The sequence below is a fragment of the Drosophila mauritiana genome, chromosome X, assembly GCF_004382145.1.
Source record: "Drosophila mauritiana strain mau12 chromosome X, ASM438214v1, whole genome shotgun sequence".
NCBI classification, from domain to species: Eukaryota; Metazoa; Arthropoda; class Insecta; order Diptera; family Drosophilidae; genus Drosophila; species Drosophila mauritiana.
In genome coordinates, this window is record NC_046672.1 from 2,128,819 (window position 1) to 2,146,811 (window position 17,993).

Below are 17,993 nucleotides of genomic sequence, written 5' to 3' on the forward strand. Positions count from 1 at the left end.
ACAACTAATTGTTTGTATTACACATTATTGCCCACCTTGCCCACCGATCCCCAGCTGAGGGAATCGTCGCCAGTGATTCAAAGTGCCGCCTTCTTGGCTTTTTAGGCTCTTTAGTCACTTGGTAACAAGGATGAGGGGGTGACCAGCGAATGAGAAGCAGGCAAGCAGGCGAGCAGGAGTAGTAGTACCGGAGGTCAGTACTGATCCCAAGTAACCGCATCCCATTCGAGGCCGACTGCAGTAAGCAATGCAATTGACTCTGCATTACTGACGCCCACATCGCCGAGGCTGTCACCACTCTGGCAGATCTTTCAAATAATTTATGCTAACCGTTTGGCTCTTCTGGTTTCCTCGGCTGCAACCGGAAATGGCTCAGGCGAACGCATTTTCATTCATGAGTAGATTTTATTTATGTGCTGGTGCCGGTGCCAAACCAGGCACCCCGATCTCAGTGCCTGGTGCCCGGTCTCTGGTCAAGGAAGCCAACCCCCGCGCAACCCACCTCCCCGCCCAGCCACACACGTGCACTGCAGTGCATAATATACATATAATTGCCATCGAAATCCCGTCGCCATGCACTTGTGGCTGTCAGCCAAACATGCAACAATAACAAGCGGTTGCTGCGGTGGCGGTGGCGCAGATCCCAGGAAAGTGATGGACCGCGGGACACCCACTGAGCCACCGAACACTCCCAACTTCGTTCAGCAGGATGCACCCGTGTACGAATGTGGGATTATTGAGCCTTCCAGTTTGACCCATTCATTTGGCAGAGGGTTTTTGCCTTGTTGCATCAAGCTGCATCCTGCTTCCCACTGGACGAGCATGCTCCGTCGTGGGCACACGTATACCCAGCAACGTATGCGAACAATGCAGTCGAATTTGTTTAATTAGCGGAATAAACCCGTATATTAAAGATTGGCGGGCCGGGTGGACCAAGTCCACAGGCAAATCCAAATCCCAATCCCATTCCCAATCCCACTGACAAGCCAAGGCAGCTGGGCACGCGCATTGCGATGCCACTCGGGCACGCTGGCGCGCTGGCACTCTGAGCTTTTGGCATTCTTGGATTTCGCTGGCCTTCGAGCTGGTGCGCCCATCGAAAGCTGCGTTTGCCGCCCCTCCTGGCGGGTGGTGGTGGGTGGTGGGTTTTCACTGCGATACTTGAATGGCATCCAAAATTCCGTCCGACGATCAGCGCGTTACATGAGCCCGCGATCGAAAGGGGACCCAACCATCAGCATATCGTTAGATGACCAGTCTATTTCGGGTCTACACTAAACCCACTGGTCTTGCCAAGGTGCGCTGTTGCGGGGGGCGAGGGTGGTGGCGGGGGCGGGGGAGAGGGGCATTGCGGCGACCGCTTCCGGTTTTCCCAAGAGCATTACGAACGGCACGAGCGTGCGATGCATCGCCGGTTCGGATGACACTTCTTCTTACCGGTTGCCATACGCCGCAACACTGCGCGAAAATGTGCGTGGCAATCAAGCTGGGATTTCATATAATCTCTCTAGAAGATCTTAAGGAACATGCATGCCCATTTAAGCCATTCGATATGCCCTGGAATGCATTATGGTTGGTATCAGTTGCACTACTCTTTTCCCGCAGTGTACTCTCTTCTTGCTGGCACTTCGAGTGGGAATGGGGCTCTGCTTGCTCTGCGGTCAAGTCCGGACCCTCTGGCCAGCGGAGCGCGCAGCCTGGTGCTGATTGGAGAGTGACCCCCGATCCGGACGCTACACACCTCAGCATTCGGTGAGCCGAAGTATTTGGCGGCGGGCTTTGAGCTTCGGGAGTTCTGAACGGTCCGAAGAACGGTCTAAAATTAAAGGAAGGCGCGAGAGCGCTTTCCCAGAGAGCGGGTACACAAAGCAGAAAGGCTGAAAAAGCGGAAAATCGGAAAATCAGAAAAGCGACTGCCCGGCGTGTGTGTGTGTGAGTGTGAGTGCCCGTAGGTGTGAGTGGCAGAGTGTGTGTGCCATCGCCGCTATAAAAAGAAACCGCGATCGCTTTCGGCGCTCACTTTTGGTCGCAGCTACCAAACGGCGTGTACCCGCTAGAGATATATACATACATATAAGATAATAAGATATATAGCACCACAAGCAAGTCGAATACAAAATAGAACCCGACCGAACCCGGAACGCAGGCATTCACAGAGTATCGCCCGGTTGAGAGACTTTTTCTTGTTTTTTTTCCGTTGTAAAATCAAAAAAGAAACGTTTTCGAAACGTGTGCATTTTGCATTGTGAGTGGATCGAGTCGAATCGAATCGAAAATCGCATCGATTGGAAACTTGGAAGCCCGAGCCGTCGAGGAATTCCAGCCAGCCGAAAAGTCAGGAATAAGAGGAGCCACTTCCACAAAATCCCAGACAGAAAAGTGAGTGTGAAAAGCGGTGAGCAGCAAACTAAACCGAACTTCCGATCAAAAGTGATCCTGAAACGTCTGGATATTTGAAAAAACTTTAATATATCCACATTGTTGGGAATGGAAAAGAGATGAGAAGGTGTTGGGCTCTTGAGCTTAGTACCCTATATATATTCCCTATAGGGACCTTGAACCCCGCCTTAGATCTTGACCTGGACGCATTAGAGGCCCAATTGGAGGAGTACTCCTCGTTCGTTTAATTCGTTCGTGTGTAGTTGGTAGTTGGTAACTCAAGCTCGCTGGAAAGCAGAGGTTAATGCACAGCAATTTCCAGTTAATTCCGAGTGGGAAAACGGCAAATGGGCACGAATCCGAATTCCGGTTCATCTTTTGGGGTCGCATTCGCATTTGTATTCGTATTCGTCTTGGGTGCGAGGGGCGCTCGAGAGTTCACGCCTAACGGCCTTTGGCGGTGTGTTTTGGATTGCGTTTGCTTTTGCTTCTGCTTCTGTTTCTGTTTTTGTGCTCCCCCCTCTTTCTCGCTCGTTCTGCTTTCTGTTTTCTGTTTTCTGTTGCTGTTGCTGTTGCTGTTTTCACTTCCCACCGCCCATCATCGTAACTCCGCTTGGAGCTGGCTCTGAAACCCGGAGCCACACACCGCCATCGAGGTCTGGGTCTGGGTCTGGGTCACAATGGGTACGCTGGCGCGCTGTTTGGCAATTCGCCATAGTAGACATGATACGATGGCAGAAAGAGCCATCCACACAATGGGCGCACACATTTCCATTGTTATGAATGTTGTTTGTTGCTAAATTTAATTGGTTTTCTTTCCCATCGCCGGGCCCGTTGTGTCCAACTCTTTTCTCTTTCCGATTGCAGGCAGAGTGTTGCGGATCCAGCTAGCGATCGCCCCCCGTCCGGACCAGTCACCCACCCAGTCGCGCATCCGCCAATCTGCAAGATCCCAGCCAGAGCCCGGAGCCCAATCCATCCAAGCCGAGTGCAGCCATGACGGACGTATCGCATGAACTGGGCGCCTTGCGCTTCGTGGTGGTGAGTACTCTCGATGTACATCGATATAACCACATCCTTCTAGCCCTTGCCCAGTGCCTAACACTTTCCCAAAGATCCATCAGTTTATCCATCGTATTAGTCCCGTATGTGTCCAATGCAGGGATCTCAACGCAAGATATCGAATACTATGATACTATAATAATAGAAAAGAGCCAGAAAGTAGAAAAAAGGGATTTGGATTAAGATTTGAGAAATGTTTGGAATGCCGCCGCAATCGGCACTATAAAAAGATCGGCGCTGCTTTTCCGCTCGCACATCTCGTGCGACAAATGGGCGAAAATTATTTATGCGCAAAAACCACAGAAATGCGTGAGGAGCCAGAACAAAGCCCAAGCCAAAATATGTAGAATGCCACAAACTGGGGAGCGGATAGCAATAAAGCAATAAATGTCCGTCGGGAGTCGCGGGGAAATGCCTGGACAGCCATGGCGATCGGCGATGATATAAGCAAACAAACAATTGCCAGGCGAAGGCGCAGGCGGATGGAGAAGACTCTGCTTTTTTATCGAAATTAGTTACTGTATTTGTTTTAATTTGTCGCCACATGAGTTGCCAAAACACACACAACACACCCCTACTTTGCGCCAGAGGGGGAATCAGAGGAACCAACGGCTCTCCTCGCACCGCAAAAAGATCAAAACACGGAAAAATTCTTGGCAATGACCATCGAAATAGCAATGCTGAATATGCACAGTTACCCATTCCCATCTCCGCCGCCGTGTCCGTCCGTTCGTCTGTCCGTTCGTCTGTCCGTCCGTATAGATATAGGGGCTATATGCCACAGCCATATACAGAGGTGGTCAAAAGTATTTACACAACGAGCTTTTTTTTCAATTAGATGACAATTGAAAAAAAAGCTCGTTGTGTAAATACTTTTGACCACCTCTGTAGAATGCGCAGACTTTTTGAGAGTGACAACGGCGCCGACAAATAGATCCGTACGAGCAGAGCAGACCACTACGTAACCAATTGGAACGGACCCGGCCAGCTGCAGCTGAAATTGCTGCCCAGAATGACGGCAATATCGGTTTCAGATCAATATAAATGTGTGAACCACTTTACCACCGTGTATATTAAGGGATCCTGCCATTGCAATTGTTTGTTTTTGGGCCAGGATGAACAATAGTCTGTATGTGTCGTCATTGTGCGGAATCAGTTGTTGAACCATCCTCAATCAATTTTTTGATTTAAGCTGGGAAGAAATTTCAGTTGCAGTCTCCCACAATTGTTAAATAATTTCGCATATGAGCTCGGATTTGGGTCGTTGGCCTTTCGCAGTGCACTTGGTGGATCGCTGGACCTTGGGTGCCATATAGACTTCGTTTTCGTATCGCCCCCAAGTGGAGAAGCGACTTGCCAGCACTTGATTTCCACGGACGGGTTTTCAGAGTTTTCCCAGACTTTCTCCGCTGGTCGGAAAACAAACTCTTAGCCCAGCGACTGAACAGCTGAAGAGCCGAAAAGCGGTTGCGCCAAGTTCTGGCCGCTTTTCATTCATCGTTGGTCTTATTTTTAAACGATTGGCGGCCCGTGTGATATGAATGAATTTCGCCTGATTGACGAATTTTTGGATATTGATCAAAGAGACAAATTCAGAACGTCATTGCGGCAGTTGCCAAAACGGCGGGTTATATAAACAGCAGCGAAGAGTCAATAAGACCGACCATCGCCCACCGCCCATCGCCCATCGCCCCATTCATTCAAGTGTCCATGGGCAACTCGATCGACGGACGGTCTCCACTCCTCTTTCGGGCCATAAATAATAATCACATAGAATAAACAACAGCTAGTGGTGAAAATTGGCCGCGAAGGTCATTCCTGTTTTCTTTTTGATATTTGTGAATATTTCTGCTGTGGGAAGTGGGCATACGTAGCGTATCTATATATATACTTGGCTAGATGTGTGTTCTTAGTTGCTGCTCGTCAAAGAGTGTCGTGCCGCCACGCCCCGCCCCCACATCACGCCCATTTTCCGCAGAGGCTTTTATTTATGACCACGACATTTGCGCATTCTTTCGGTGCCGCTGGCGTGGCTCATGGCGCGGGAATTTTGCACTTATTAGATGAAAAATTACAGAAAATGTAAGACTGCTGTTATTTAATTGCGCCAATTAATTTTTCCGCGAGAACTTGTTCGAGCAAGTTGTAGAATTTGAAAGCCATTAATTGCGCGCCCAGTGGGTGGGTTGGCAACGCGAGATTTACTGCTTCCACTCAAATTTAAATGCGACTTAACAAAACTAATCATATTAATTTAAAATCAATTTGGCACCTTTTTCAATGAAGCTTGTGGAAGTGTAATTTCGCACCCTTAATACTGTTTTTTATTATCACTCATTTATTATCTATATTGACTACGCGTAACACCTGCCAGATCATAGTGGCTAAGCTTAGATTTTAAATTACGCGCTCTAATGAATCGTTGGCAACGCGTCAACTTACAGCAGTGGCAGTGAGGGCTCGCAGCCAGTCTGGCAACGCTGCCATTTGAAAGAAGAAGTTTGGCTTCCTTCCCTAAAAACCAGTTTAAGCCCCAATTTAAGCCATTTGTGTTCTTTGTTACTTGCAGGACTCGCCACTGTCCTCCAAGGTGGCCATGTTCAACAACCAGGCTACGCAGCACAAGCAGTCGCAGCTGCTGAATCCATTTTCCCAGGACGGACGCGCCGCCTCGCCGAAACCCACTTTCTCGAAGGATCAGTATGGAAAACCACTGGCCGGCAGCCTCACAGAGATGCGTGGCCAGAAGGCCAACATCCACGTGATGAAGGAGATGCTGGAGCTCTGCCAGATCATCAATTCGGAGGGCTACGACGTCAAAGACGAGCCCACTATGCGTGTGATCCCCTTCGGCGAACTGTTCAATGTGAGTTTCCTACTTACAGCTGGTATATTTCTCGAACAGTCCTCTAAACTGGTCCCTTCCGCTCCGCAGATCTACAACTACATATCCGACAAGGTGGTGGGCATCCTGTTGCGGGCCCGCAAACACAAGTTGGTAGACTTCGAGGGCGAAATGTTGTACCAGCGGAGGGACGATGACGTTCCCGTGTTTCTGCTGAAGCCCATCAAGGAAATACGCAGCGAGATGGAGGCCAAGATTGAAGACATCAAGAGGGCGGCTAGTCCGGCGCCTCCGCAGTCCACCTCGGTGCTGATGGATCGCAGTGCTCACGAACAGAAATTGAAGTCGAGGACTCCCTCGCCGGCCGTGGGCAAGTCCGCCAAGTCCAAGTCAGCGTCGCCGGCTCCCAAGGCTCCTGTACCTGTTCCTGCGCCTGCTGCAGAAGTCACGCCTGTGGCTGGGCCCACAACTTCTGCAGAGCCTGCTCCTGTGACAGAGTCCACTACGGCAGCAGTTCCAGCTCCGTCTACAGAGCCCACACCGGCCACAGCTCCTGCACCTGTGGAAGCCCCTGCTTCGAGTACCGTTGAGATCGAGCCAGCCAAGTCAGAGGTGACCGAACAGGCGCCCGTGGCTGTGGTAGTCACAGAAGCACCATCCACAGAAGAAACCACACCAACCACCAGCGAACCGCAGGCGGAGGAGCCAGCCGCTGCAGTTGCACCGGCAGCACCTGTTGATGACTTGCCGACAATTGTGATTGAAGCCACCGCCGAGTTTGTGCGCACTGTCAGCGTGGAGCAGCTGGCGCCCAGTCCCGCAACGGCCAGGGAGTCCTCGCCAGACCAGTCCCAATCCCAACCAGAGTCGACGCCCGCTTAATGCGTGACAGGGAGTTTGTGAGCTGGGACGGAAGGAAGGAACATCCCCTTGAATCGTTTAAAAGGAACTCTCGCAACTACTAAAGCGGCAGCTTTAAATTGCAGTAGTTTAGTTTACGGCGTACTTAGTTTAATTTACAATTAGAGCAACACAACACTGAAGACAGAAACGAGAGTAACTATTTATTTATTATTATTACTTGTATATTATTAACGGACGACCAAAGGAGCCAGTTTCCTCAATTTGTTAACCATTACTCTATGGAAATGAACTAAGGTTTCATACTCACAAGAGTTTGGAACGTGCAAGGCAATAAAATACTAATAAAATAAATACACGTACATAGACACATAAGCAAGTGCTGTTTTTCTAGTTTCAAAACGATTGGAACTGCTGGTTTCATAACTAACTAAATAACTTATTGCCTGGGCAATTTTATGTGCTCTTTCCCGTAATTGTTCTCTTGTTTCATTTTTAACTATAAATTTGATTGCTAAATATTACAAACTTAAACCACATTTTGCCGTTACAAATTATAACAACTTTTCGACGCGATAGTTATCGATAAGTATATCAACTGCAGGGCAGCAAAGCAAAGCTAAGAAGAAGAGGCGCGGGTATCGATTAACGATGAAACTACTCAATTTCAAGCAGCTGATATCGATTGGACGACAGGGCTGGACCTCACAAATAAATATAAAACCAAAATATTCAGTGGTCTCTCAATTTGAAGAATAATACAAACGGAAGATGTCTGCCCTGCGCCGTGATGTGTCGCCTTTAATCCAGCGTATTCGGGCCTTCCTCCTGGGTGTAAGTATCCGACATTTGGACAGCGGCCGCAGAGAACTCGGTTCTCAGTTATATAAGACGGAAAATGCGAATATCTCATTAATCTGGACGCCAATTACAGCGGGAGCACAACCTGGCCCTGCGCTTCGAGGACGGACTGGCCGATCGCACCCAGCCACAGCCGGAAATCCCAGATGGCCCATCGCATCTACTCTCGGCCAACTACTACTGCCAGCGGGATGGACGTCGCGAGGTTCTGCCGCCCATCGACCTGGTGGAGCAGCAAAAGCAGCTGGCGGGAGAGGCTGGGGAAGCGGCGAAGGCCCCGTCTTCCAAGCTGCCCACTCCCGGCAAGGTCTATGCCTGGGATTAATGGGCCGCTTCACCGCGGGAATCGCCTTTTTTTGAGTTGTAGTACGAGCCGGTTAAAGCTAATATAGAATCAAATTGAATCAAGAATGCGTGCATTGGTATATCCAGTGATGGAGGGCCATGTGAGATGCCCCTTACCAGCCTACAATGTTTCGAAACCCCAATCGCCGAAAAAACACCATCCATCACTGGATATCTTTATGTACAAGTATTTTATTCAAATATTTACAGATCCCATCTTACAACTAGTTAAAAAAAAAAACAATCCAGGAACACCTAATAGACGCGAGGCTTGAGGCCACAATTGATTCCCGTGGACGAGCGCAGGATAAGGTTCAGCACGGGCTGGACTTCCTCGCCCAGAGGCAGCAACTCAAAGTGTCTCACCATTTTGCTGATCGTGCTCTTCATCTCGAGCATTGCGAACTTTTGGCCGATGCAGTTCCTCGGACCCGCTGAGAAGGGAGTATAGGCGAATGGATTGATCTCGCCCTTGCGCTCCATGCTGAAACGCTCAGGGATGAACTTCTCCGGATCAGGGAAGTAGTCTGGATCGCGCTGAGCATGGTAAATAAAAATGACCACATTCGAGTCGGCGGGTATCAACTTGCCGTCGAGTACGGTGTCCTGGGAAATGTAGCGTCCAATGAGCGGCACCGAGGGAAACAGGCGCAGAGACTCCTTTATCACGCACTCTAAGTACTTGAGCTCGCCGAGTAGCTGCATAGTAACTGGAGCCGACTTGTCTTCACCGAGAACATCTCTGACCTCCTGGAAGACGCGAGCCTGAACCTCCGGATGTCGAGCCAGCAAATAGCAGGTAAAAGCAATGCTACTAGTCGTAGTGTCGTGGCCCTCGAACATAAAGGTGTCTACCTCCTCGCGGATGTCGTCGTTGCTCAACGGAGCCCCATCGATGGTGGACTTCAGCAGCACATCAAGAAGGGCCATGCGACGCTTCTGGCCCACATCGTTCAAGAGGGCAGCATCGGAATCTCCTCCATCGGCAATGGATTTTTGTAGGAGCTCGCGTCGCTCAGTGATTACCGAGTTGGTGAAGTCGTGCATGTTCTTCACGGAATCATTCAGCTTGGCCAGCAATTTGGGATAGAAGAGCTTCATTGAGAAATCCATGCGCTGCAAGGGATTCATAAAGCGTTCAGCTAACACTGAAGAGGCACTAAAAAGATGTGTTCATTTGGAATAAAGCCCGCCGATAGTTACTGTGTGGTAATACTTACGTTGTGACCGACTGAACGTAGGAAAATTGCGGCTGGAGCTGAGCATTAATTTTCACACCCATGGCCGTTTCCGCAATGATATCCATGGCACACAAGCAAGCCACCGGGAACATGTTTATCACCGTCTTGCCGTCCGCCCGATCGTAAAGCTGCTGGACCATAGTTGCGCTCTGTTGGTCAAAGACCTCCACAAAGTCCTCCAGGATCTTAAAGTGGAATGCGGGTGTGAGTATCTTCCTGCGGCGGAACCACTTCTTCCCTTTGCTAAGGAGCAGCCCATCGCCGAGCCAATTGACCAGCAGACCATAAAGATTGTTTTTTTGAATGGTCTGTTGGCTGCTCATGATCGCCTCGATCATTTTGGAATCAGCGGTCATAAAGCCACTTTCGCCCAACATCTGCATTCTTATGTTTTTACCAAACTCAGCAATCAGACGGGACTGCAGATCAAAGATAGCTGCAAGAGAAGAGGATTGATATTTGTTTAGCCATCTTGTGATTTTAAAAACAACGATTTTAAGATCAAAAAATTTTTAAAACTGAACTGTCAGGAACGCAGTCTTGGGAATATGTATTGTTGTAACCGTGTTATTAACGGACATGACTTACTCTTGGGTGACTCGTTAATCAACATGAAAGCGTTTCCCACCAGAGGGTAGCTCCTGGGTCCTCGTATCCCAGCGGCGACGTACATCTTGTTGTGCCGCCTGTTTCGCATATAATCCCACGCGAAAACGGTCGCTAGGAAAATCACAAAGAGCTCTAGATACATGTTTTTTGGGTTTCGGTTTTCTGGGTTGTTAATGGGATGGATGTATCAACGCTGGCACCGTTGGCCATCGACTGCTTGTTTTTCCTCGGCGGCGGGGCTGTTTTGTAGCCGGCGCGGATTGCGATAAGGCGTCCACAATCAGTGGAATGAAGCCGAAAACCAACGCGAAGGCCAAAAACTATGACCGGGGTCAAAACCAGGCGGTGTGTCAAGCGAGGGCTCTCCTTACCTCCAGCTGCCATGTCAGTTGGATTTTTAAGGATGTTAAGTGATCTGCATAAGGATCTTCGAGATCCGTTGGCGCACATTCTGTGACGAAGGAACGGAAAAGTGCCTCTTCACCGTGACCCAAGGCTTTGGCCCGATCGGAAGTTCAGATTGATAAGGCCCACCGCCCACCGCCAACGTGCGATGTGGGATTTAGGCGGGGCCTGGGAAAGTTCGCATGGCGCTATCTGTATATTAATACATTGATGAACCACTCGGGATGTGCTGATTAGATCGAACGCTTTTGTTCGACTCTTGGAACTAAAAAAAGGAAATATTTAAATAGATAATTAGCCCACAAATTCAATAGGCTCTAGAAATTATGCTGAGATAATCTGGGTTTCATAGTATTTAACCCAACGTTCTTATCAACTTATTGATTACAAGTTGATCTTAACAATTCGAACTGCTTACAAGCTGAAAACTATGCAGCACAATATGCACAGCATCAATCTGCCTTTCAACCCAGCTCTCTTAAATCTACAAAGTTAGGTGGAAAACTCAGAGCATCGCAGTTCCATAACAGGTCAAACTAGAAAAATCTATATAGTGCACCTCTCGAACCGACGAGCGGGTACAAATGTCATTGATATTGGACTATTGAACTCATATCCCATTACACATAATGTTTGAGTTATTATATCAAATCGATGGTTCCATTGATGATTTCAAAAAACCATTTATTTTAATTGTTAATAGATATTCTGAGTTGATATCTTTATGGCTTGTCCACTGCAGTATGTGATCCAATGTTTACCTCTAGTCTACAAGTAAGCATGACGAGTGGAATTGATAAGGGCTCTCAACTGCCTGGTAATCATTACTAAGCAAATTATTAAACTCTGTGTATAGTAGATGAGTGGGAGCAACGGATCTTGGAACTTGTACCACAAATTTACGATATCTTCGATAGGCTGGTTGACCCATTCACCTTTGACACTTACTCTTACTGATAAGAGGATATGGGTTCAGCTATTGTCATGCAGTGAATGAAGGGGCATATTCATGATGATAGGCTGGAAATAGCAGGGTAGATCACTTAAATACCCCTTTCGAATATTCTGATTGGACTTGACAATGAAAGACCCATCATTTGTATGTATACAATTTAATTGGTTTACAAGTTTCCAATTTGGAATATATTTGAAACGGTCTAGCTCCAATAACCATTCGTTATACCACCCACGATGGCTGGGCATAAGCTTAAATTACCCGACTAAGCATGACCTCTCAACAAAAAGACTGTGCATCATCCTGACAAGGCTATAAACTCCATTCGTAAATGGTTCGTCCGGTTTTCTTACCTCCAGCTGCCCGCTGCAGAAAGCAGATTACCTGACGGTTTAGTTCTCTTAGTCAGCAGACTCTCTTACGGTTTTCAGCTGGCGTAGAATTCAGATTAACAGCCCACGAAGCTTATATTATTTATAGTATCGCTCAGTAGAACGGCGTTTCTCGTTCGACGCACAATGCTGGGTGTTATTGGCGTGCTCCTCCTGGTGGCGTTCGCCACACTGCTGCTGTGGGATTTCCTTTGGCGCAGGCGGGGCAATGGTATACTGCCGGGTCCGCGGCCACTTCCCTTCCTGGGCAACCTGCTCATGTACCGCGGTCTAGATCCTGAACGTGAGTTTAACTTCCAGTCCATCGATACAGTTTGTTATCTGGTCAAATCTAATGCAAACCCTAATCACTCCCAATAATAATCTGCAGAAATTATGGACTTTGTCAAGAAGAACCAGCGCAAGTACGGTCGCCTTTACAGGGTGTGGATTCTCCACCAGTTGGCTGTCTTCTCCACAGATCCGCGAGACATTGAGTTCGTCTTGAGCAGCCAGCAGCATATAACCAAGAATAATCTGTACAAGCTACTTAACTGCTGGCTGGGCGATGGATTGCTGATGAGCACGGGCAGGAAGTGGCATGGACGCAGGAAGATCATCACGCCTACCTTTCACTTCAAGATACTGGAGCAGTTCGTCGAGATATTCGACCAACAAAGCGCCGTGATGGTGGAGCAGCTTCAGTCGCGCGCCGACGGCAAGACGCCCATTAACATCTTTCCGGTGATTTGTCTCATTGCCCTGGATATAATCGCAGGTGAGTTTGCCATTAGTCTAATAAATATTTATAATAGCTTAATATTCGCCATTTAGAAACTGCAATGGGCACAAAAATCTATGCCCAAAAAAATCCCAATCTGCCCTATGTCCAGGCTGTCAATGAGTGAGTGTAATGATAGGTGGAATGCCTACAGTTCTGATGAATTCTTCCTTGCGGCAGTGTCACCAACATCTTGATTAAACGTTTTATCCACGCTTGGCAGCGGGTGGACTGGATTTTCCGGCTAACACAGCCAACAGAAGCTAAACGCCAGGGCAAAGCTATCAAAGTAATGCACGACTTTACCGAGAACATTATCCGCGAGCGGCGTCAAACGCTGGTTAACAACTCGAAGGAGACAACTCCAGAGGAGGAAGTTAATTGCTTGGGCCAAAAGCGACGCATGGCTCTGCTGGATGTGCTGCTGCAGTCCACAATCGATGGCGCTCCGTTGAGCGATGAGGATATCCGCGAAGAGGTTGACACGTTTATGTTCGAGGGCCACGACACCACTACCTCGGCGATTTCATTCTGTTTGTATGAAATCTCAAGGCATCCGGAGGTCCAACAGCGTCTGCACCAGGAGATCCGCGACGTCCTCGGAGAGGATCGAAAGAGCCCAGTTACCCTTCGTGATCTGGGTGAGCTGAAGTTTATGGAGAACGTGATTAAGGAGTCGCTGCGCCTGCACCCGCCAGTGCCCATGATCGGTCGCTGGTTCGCCGAGGATGTGGAAATACGTAAGAAGTTCCATAGAGATTCTTCAATCTCAGGTAAACATATTGCTCTTCTCAGGTGGCAAGCGTATTCCAGCAGGCACCAACTTTACGATGGGCATCTTTGTTCTCCTTCGTGATCCTGAGTACTTCGAGTCTCCCGATGAGTTCCGACCTGAGAGATTCGAGACGGATGTCCCGCAGATTCATCCGTATGCGTACATTCCTTTCTCCGCTGGACCAAGAAACTGTATTGGTCAGAAGTTCGCCATGCTGGAAATGAAGAGCACCGTCAGCAAGCTGCTCCGCCACTTCGAGCTGCTGCCATTGGGTCCTGAGCCCCGTCACTCGATGAACATCGTCCTGCGGTCGGCCAACGGCGTTCATCTTGGCTTGAAACCGCGCGCCTAAGGAATTCATTCTTGTGGGTCTATCCAGCTCTCATTGCTTAGAATAAACGTGTATAGAAATATTTATTTAACTATTTTGTCTGCTGGGTAATTATCTTAATACTCTCAGCAATACGTAAGTATGTGCATATGAATGACCACAGGTACATATGTATGTGTTTTGGTCAGCTGTTCTTGCTGAAAAACAGCTGTGTAGTTGTTTTCCTCGCATTTTCCGTCCTGCTCACCTTAGTGCTACCGCACTCAGTTTCTCTTTCGCCAGAGGCGCACTATTCGAATGGATTTGCTTATATAAAGTTTGGCTACAAGCAATAAATGCGAAGTGCTTGGTAGGTATATAAATAGGCAACACATTTGTGGTGCTCCAGATAAGATTGCCAGCTACTCGAGAGCACAAGTGCTCCTTAAGACACGCTGCAGAACTTCAAGATGTTGGTGGTTCTGCTGGTGGCCCTCCTGGTGACTCGCCTGGTCGTCTCGCTGTTCCGTTTGGCGCTAAAGGAGCTGCGCCATCCTTTGCAAGGCGTTGTGCCAAGTGTTTCGAGAGTTCCTCTACTAGGAGCCGCCTGGCAAATGCGGAGTTTTCAGCCAGACAGTAAGTTTTCGTTTGCACTCTTCAATATTTGATATTTATTGCATTAAATTCCAGACTTGCATGATAAGTTCGCCGAGTACGTTAAGCGTTTTGGTCGCAGTTTCATGGGCACTGTCTTGGGCTATGTGGTAATGGTTACAGCGGAGCCCCGACATGTCGATGCACTGCTGCAAAGTCAGCACCAGTTGAAAAAGGGCACGATGTACTTTGCCTTACGCGGTTGGCTGGGCGATGGACTGCTGCTGAGTCGCGGAAAGGAGTGGCACACGATGCGCAAGATCATTACGCCCACGTTTCACTTTAGCATCCTGGAGCAGTTTGTCGAGGTCTTCGATAGGCAGAGCAGCATATTAGTGGAGCGTTTGAGAACGCTGTCGCACGGCGACGAGGTCGTGAACATCTATCCCTTGGTGGGTTTGGCTGCCCTAGACATCATCACCGAAACTGCTATGGGCGTAAGTGTGGGCGCTCAAGGAGCTGACTCTGAGGTGGTGCACGCTGTAAAAGAGTATGTTGTAATATATTCTAATTTACCTTGTTTCTTACCGTCTATCTTCCTTTAGTCTAACCAACATCTTGGCCACCAGGTTCATGAGGCCGCATCTCCTCTTTCCCCACCTCTTTCGCCTGTGCTGGCCCAGCGGATTCAGGAAGCAACAAGCAGGCGTCATCTGCCTGCATGAGTTTACCAACGGAATTATAGAGCAGCGCCGCCGTTTACTGGCCAGGGAGGCTAATCAAGATAAGCCAACAAAGCGCCACGCCCTGCTGGACACGCTCCTCCGGGCAACTGTGGATGGGCAACCATTGACTGACAAGCAAATTCGCGATGAAGTGAACACTTTCATCTTTGAGGGTCACGATACGACGACTTCAGCGGTTTCCTTCTGTTTGTATCTACTTTCCCGCCATGAGCCAGTGCAGCAAAAGCTTGTTGAGGAACTGAGGACGCACTACGGCCAGGATTTATCCAGAGGCGTTATTCTCTCGGATTTAGCTGCGTTACCATATTTAAGCTGCGTGATCAAAGAGTCCCTGCGTCTTTATCCGCCTATTCCGGCAGTCGCACGCTGCCTGGAAAAGGATTTGCTTATAGGTGAGTGTAAGGTCTGAAAATTGAAGACTCACCTAACCGTCAATATACACCAGATGAGGGCTACATCCCCGTGGGAACCAATGTGGTCGTACTTCTCTGGCAGCTCCTCCGGGATGAAGCGATCTATACCGATCCACTGCTCTTCCAGCCGGAGAGGCATATAGGAGAAGAGGCACTCAGACAAAGTCCCTACAGCTACATACCTTTTTCCGCTGGGCCGAGGAACTGCATTGGTCAAAAGTTTGCTCTTCTGGAGATGAAAACCATGGTGATCAAGGTGATACGCCACTACCAGCTGCTTCCAATGGGAGCCGATGTGGAGCCATCCATAAAAATAGTGCTGCGCTCGAAAAGCGGGGTAAATGTTGGACTGCGGTCGCGGTTGTATTAAGAATCTGGGATTCAATAATAAAAACACACGATTTTGGATCAGCTGGCGCCAGACAGTTTGAATCTGGCTATCGCTATCGATAACAGCAAACAATCAGCTGACGCAGTGATGGGCAGGTGTAGTTTTTCACCGCCAAAAAGTGCTAGAAATTAGTTCAAATTTAAATGTCTAAAACTAATACCAGGAATTCAATATAAATAAAACTACCTATACATCACATATACAGCAGAAGTTAAACCAAAATAGAAGCGCTGATAAGGCAAACTAAATGGGATCAGCTGATAGCACAGAATGCGGAATAAACCCAATTAATGTGATTAAGCTCAGTAAACGAGCGATCAGAGATTATATTACTGCGTTACAAACAAATGCATTATATATTTACATACATATAGAGCATTTGGCTTAGTAAGCTATTTATTTCAGTTTTGCGCTGATCAATCGATAAATGTCACATCGAATCGATACGCGCAACTGTTGAAATATATGGAAGCTATACTCCGTTTGTTTTCCCAGCTTTTCCGAGATTTCCCTAACAAATGTGCTTTCTACGATTTTTGGCCCAGGCCAGGGGCACTTTGGGACGGGTGAGAATTCTGCAAGAGCACCAGAAGTGAGAAAGGTCAAGCACTAATAGGGTTTCTTTTCTCGCGCAGCATCTGGCGGAGGCCTCACCAGTTGCCTGGGCAGCTGCTCCCGACGTTTCTGGCCGTAAATTACATCTGGTAATGGGCAACGAATCGTGCGACTTGGACTCCGCCGTTTCGGCCGTCACTTTGGCGTTTGTCTACGCCCAGCGCCATAGGGAGCACGACTATGTGCCAATACTGAACATTCCTCGCCGGGATTACCCGTTGAAAACCGAGGTGGGCCACTTGTTTGTGAAATGTGGGATTGCCGAGCCCGTGTTGCTCTTCCGAGACGATATTCCCCGGGAAGTGGTCCAGGATGTGAACGTTATTCTCGTGGACCACCATGTAAGCCCGCTGGCCCCAAATGTTACTGAAATTTTGGATCACAGGCCCTTGGAGGACAGCAGTCCATCCTTCAAGCAGCTGCCAACACTCTGCCAACTGGACATTGATGCCTCGGTGGGTTCCTGCGCCACTCTGGTGGCCCAGCGGTATTTGGCCGAGGAACAACCCAGATCCACTAGCGTGGCTCAGCTGCTGCACGCCACCATCGTGCTGGACACAATTAATTTTGCACCCGCGGCCAAGCGCTACGGGCCAAAGGACGAAGCCATGGTACAGAAGTTGGAGAACGAGCTTAACCGTAAGGACGCTCAAAGAAGTGGCCTTTTTGATGAGCTAGTGGCTGCGAGGGCGGATATTAGTAAGCTAACTCTCACCGAAGTTTTGCGCAAGGATATGAAGGTCTTGCAAACCGATCGCCAGGTGGTTCCCTTAGCTGGAATGCCCATCCTAGTCAGAGATTTTGTAGAGAAAAGCGGCGCCGAAAAAGCCGTTCGCGAGTTTGGCGTGGAGAGTAACCTTTTGGTTATCCTAGGAATGTATGTATCACCTGCCGATGGCCAGGTGCAGCGTGACCTGGCCTTGATCTCTCTCTCCGGCCAAGGCCAATTCGTTCAACGCGTCCGTCAAGCACTGATGGAGTCTAACGATCCAAAACTGGAGCTGCGACCTCATGAGGTGGACACCCGCTTCATGGGCGGCTGCCTCTTGCGCCAACACAACGTCCAGGCCACCAGAAAGCACATCCTGCCTATTGTTAAGCGAGCGCTGCTTGAATGGGAAGCGGATCACGCTTGCGATTGTGACGAGGTGTACTTCTTCAAGGAGAAGCCGCAGCTGGGACTCTCTTAGGAAGAGATCAGGCCAAACGGAAGCTTAGACAAGACTTAGCTACAATTTTAGCGCAACCATTATGTTACCAACGTTAAGCTTACACCAAAAAGACAGAGAATTTCCCATTTAGGATGCTTCCATATTCCATTTAGGATAAATTGTCAAAGGCAAGCGAATGAAATATGGAAGCAATCAGTATTCCAAATTTAAGTTACTTTGCAACCTTGGTAACATAAAGGCAAATCAGTTTCAGAGTATTCAC

General features: G+C 48.6%; 6 protein-coding genes across 6 annotated transcripts; 5 read left to right on the forward strand and 1 right to left on the reverse strand.

Annotated features, from left to right (window-relative positions):
* The first annotated feature begins 2,294 nt into the window (after positions 1-2,294).
* LOC117148298 (flocculation protein FLO11) lies at positions 2,295-7,522 on the forward strand. The gene is made up of 4 exons (XM_033315619.1): positions 2,295-2,379; positions 3,247-3,420; positions 6,011-6,307; positions 6,377-7,522. Exons 2-4 carry the CDS (start codon positions 3,376-3,378, stop codon positions 7,166-7,168), a joined length of 1,134 nt encoding a protein of 377 aa, XP_033171510.1. The 5' UTR covers positions 2,295-2,379; positions 3,247-3,375; the 3' UTR covers positions 7,169-7,522.
* Positions 7,523-7,810: 288 nt separating this feature from the next.
* LOC117148300 (NADH dehydrogenase [ubiquinone] 1 alpha subcomplex subunit 7) lies at positions 7,811-8,412 on the forward strand. Its single transcript, XM_033315621.1, has 2 exons — positions 7,811-7,981; positions 8,082-8,412. The coding sequence occupies exons 1-2, from the start codon at positions 7,919-7,921 to the stop codon at positions 8,331-8,333; spliced, it is 315 nt and encodes a 104-aa protein (XP_033171512.1). The 5' UTR covers positions 7,811-7,918; the 3' UTR covers positions 8,334-8,412.
* Positions 8,413-8,573: 161 nt separating this feature from the next.
* LOC117148294 (probable cytochrome P450 4d14) lies at positions 8,574-12,020 on the reverse strand. The gene is made up of 4 exons (XM_033315615.1): positions 11,917-12,020; positions 10,183-10,873; positions 9,574-10,030; positions 8,574-9,512 (listed from the first exon to the last, which is right to left on the reverse strand). The coding sequence occupies exons 2-4, from the start codon at positions 10,343-10,345 to the stop codon at positions 8,609-8,611; spliced, it is 1,524 nt and encodes a 507-aa protein (XP_033171506.1). The 5' UTR covers positions 10,346-10,873; positions 11,917-12,020; the 3' UTR covers positions 8,574-8,608.
* Positions 12,021-12,065: 45 nt separating this feature from the next.
* Positions 12,066-13,897, forward strand: LOC117148295 (cytochrome P450 4d2). The gene is made up of 5 exons (XM_033315616.1): positions 12,066-12,238; positions 12,326-12,712; positions 12,769-12,838; positions 12,896-13,455; positions 13,511-13,897. Exons 1-5 carry the CDS (start codon positions 12,082-12,084, stop codon positions 13,840-13,842), a joined length of 1,506 nt encoding a protein of 501 aa, XP_033171507.1. The 5' UTR covers positions 12,066-12,081; the 3' UTR covers positions 13,843-13,897.
* Positions 13,898-14,160: 263 nt separating this feature from the next.
* LOC117148296 (cytochrome P450 4ae1) lies at positions 14,161-16,144 on the forward strand. Its single transcript, XM_033315617.1, has 4 exons — positions 14,161-14,436; positions 14,491-14,944; positions 15,000-15,532; positions 15,586-16,144. The coding sequence occupies exons 1-4, from the start codon at positions 14,271-14,273 to the stop codon at positions 15,921-15,923; spliced, it is 1,491 nt and encodes a 496-aa protein (XP_033171508.1). The 5' UTR covers positions 14,161-14,270; the 3' UTR covers positions 15,924-16,144.
* Positions 16,145-16,369: 225 nt separating this feature from the next.
* LOC117148297 (exopolyphosphatase PRUNE1) lies at positions 16,370-17,991 on the forward strand. The gene is made up of 2 exons (XM_033315618.1): positions 16,370-16,510; positions 16,580-17,991. The coding sequence occupies exons 1-2, from the start codon at positions 16,463-16,465 to the stop codon at positions 17,747-17,749; spliced, it is 1,218 nt and encodes a 405-aa protein (XP_033171509.1). The 5' UTR covers positions 16,370-16,462; the 3' UTR covers positions 17,750-17,991.
* Positions 17,992-17,993: the final 2 nt, after the last annotated feature.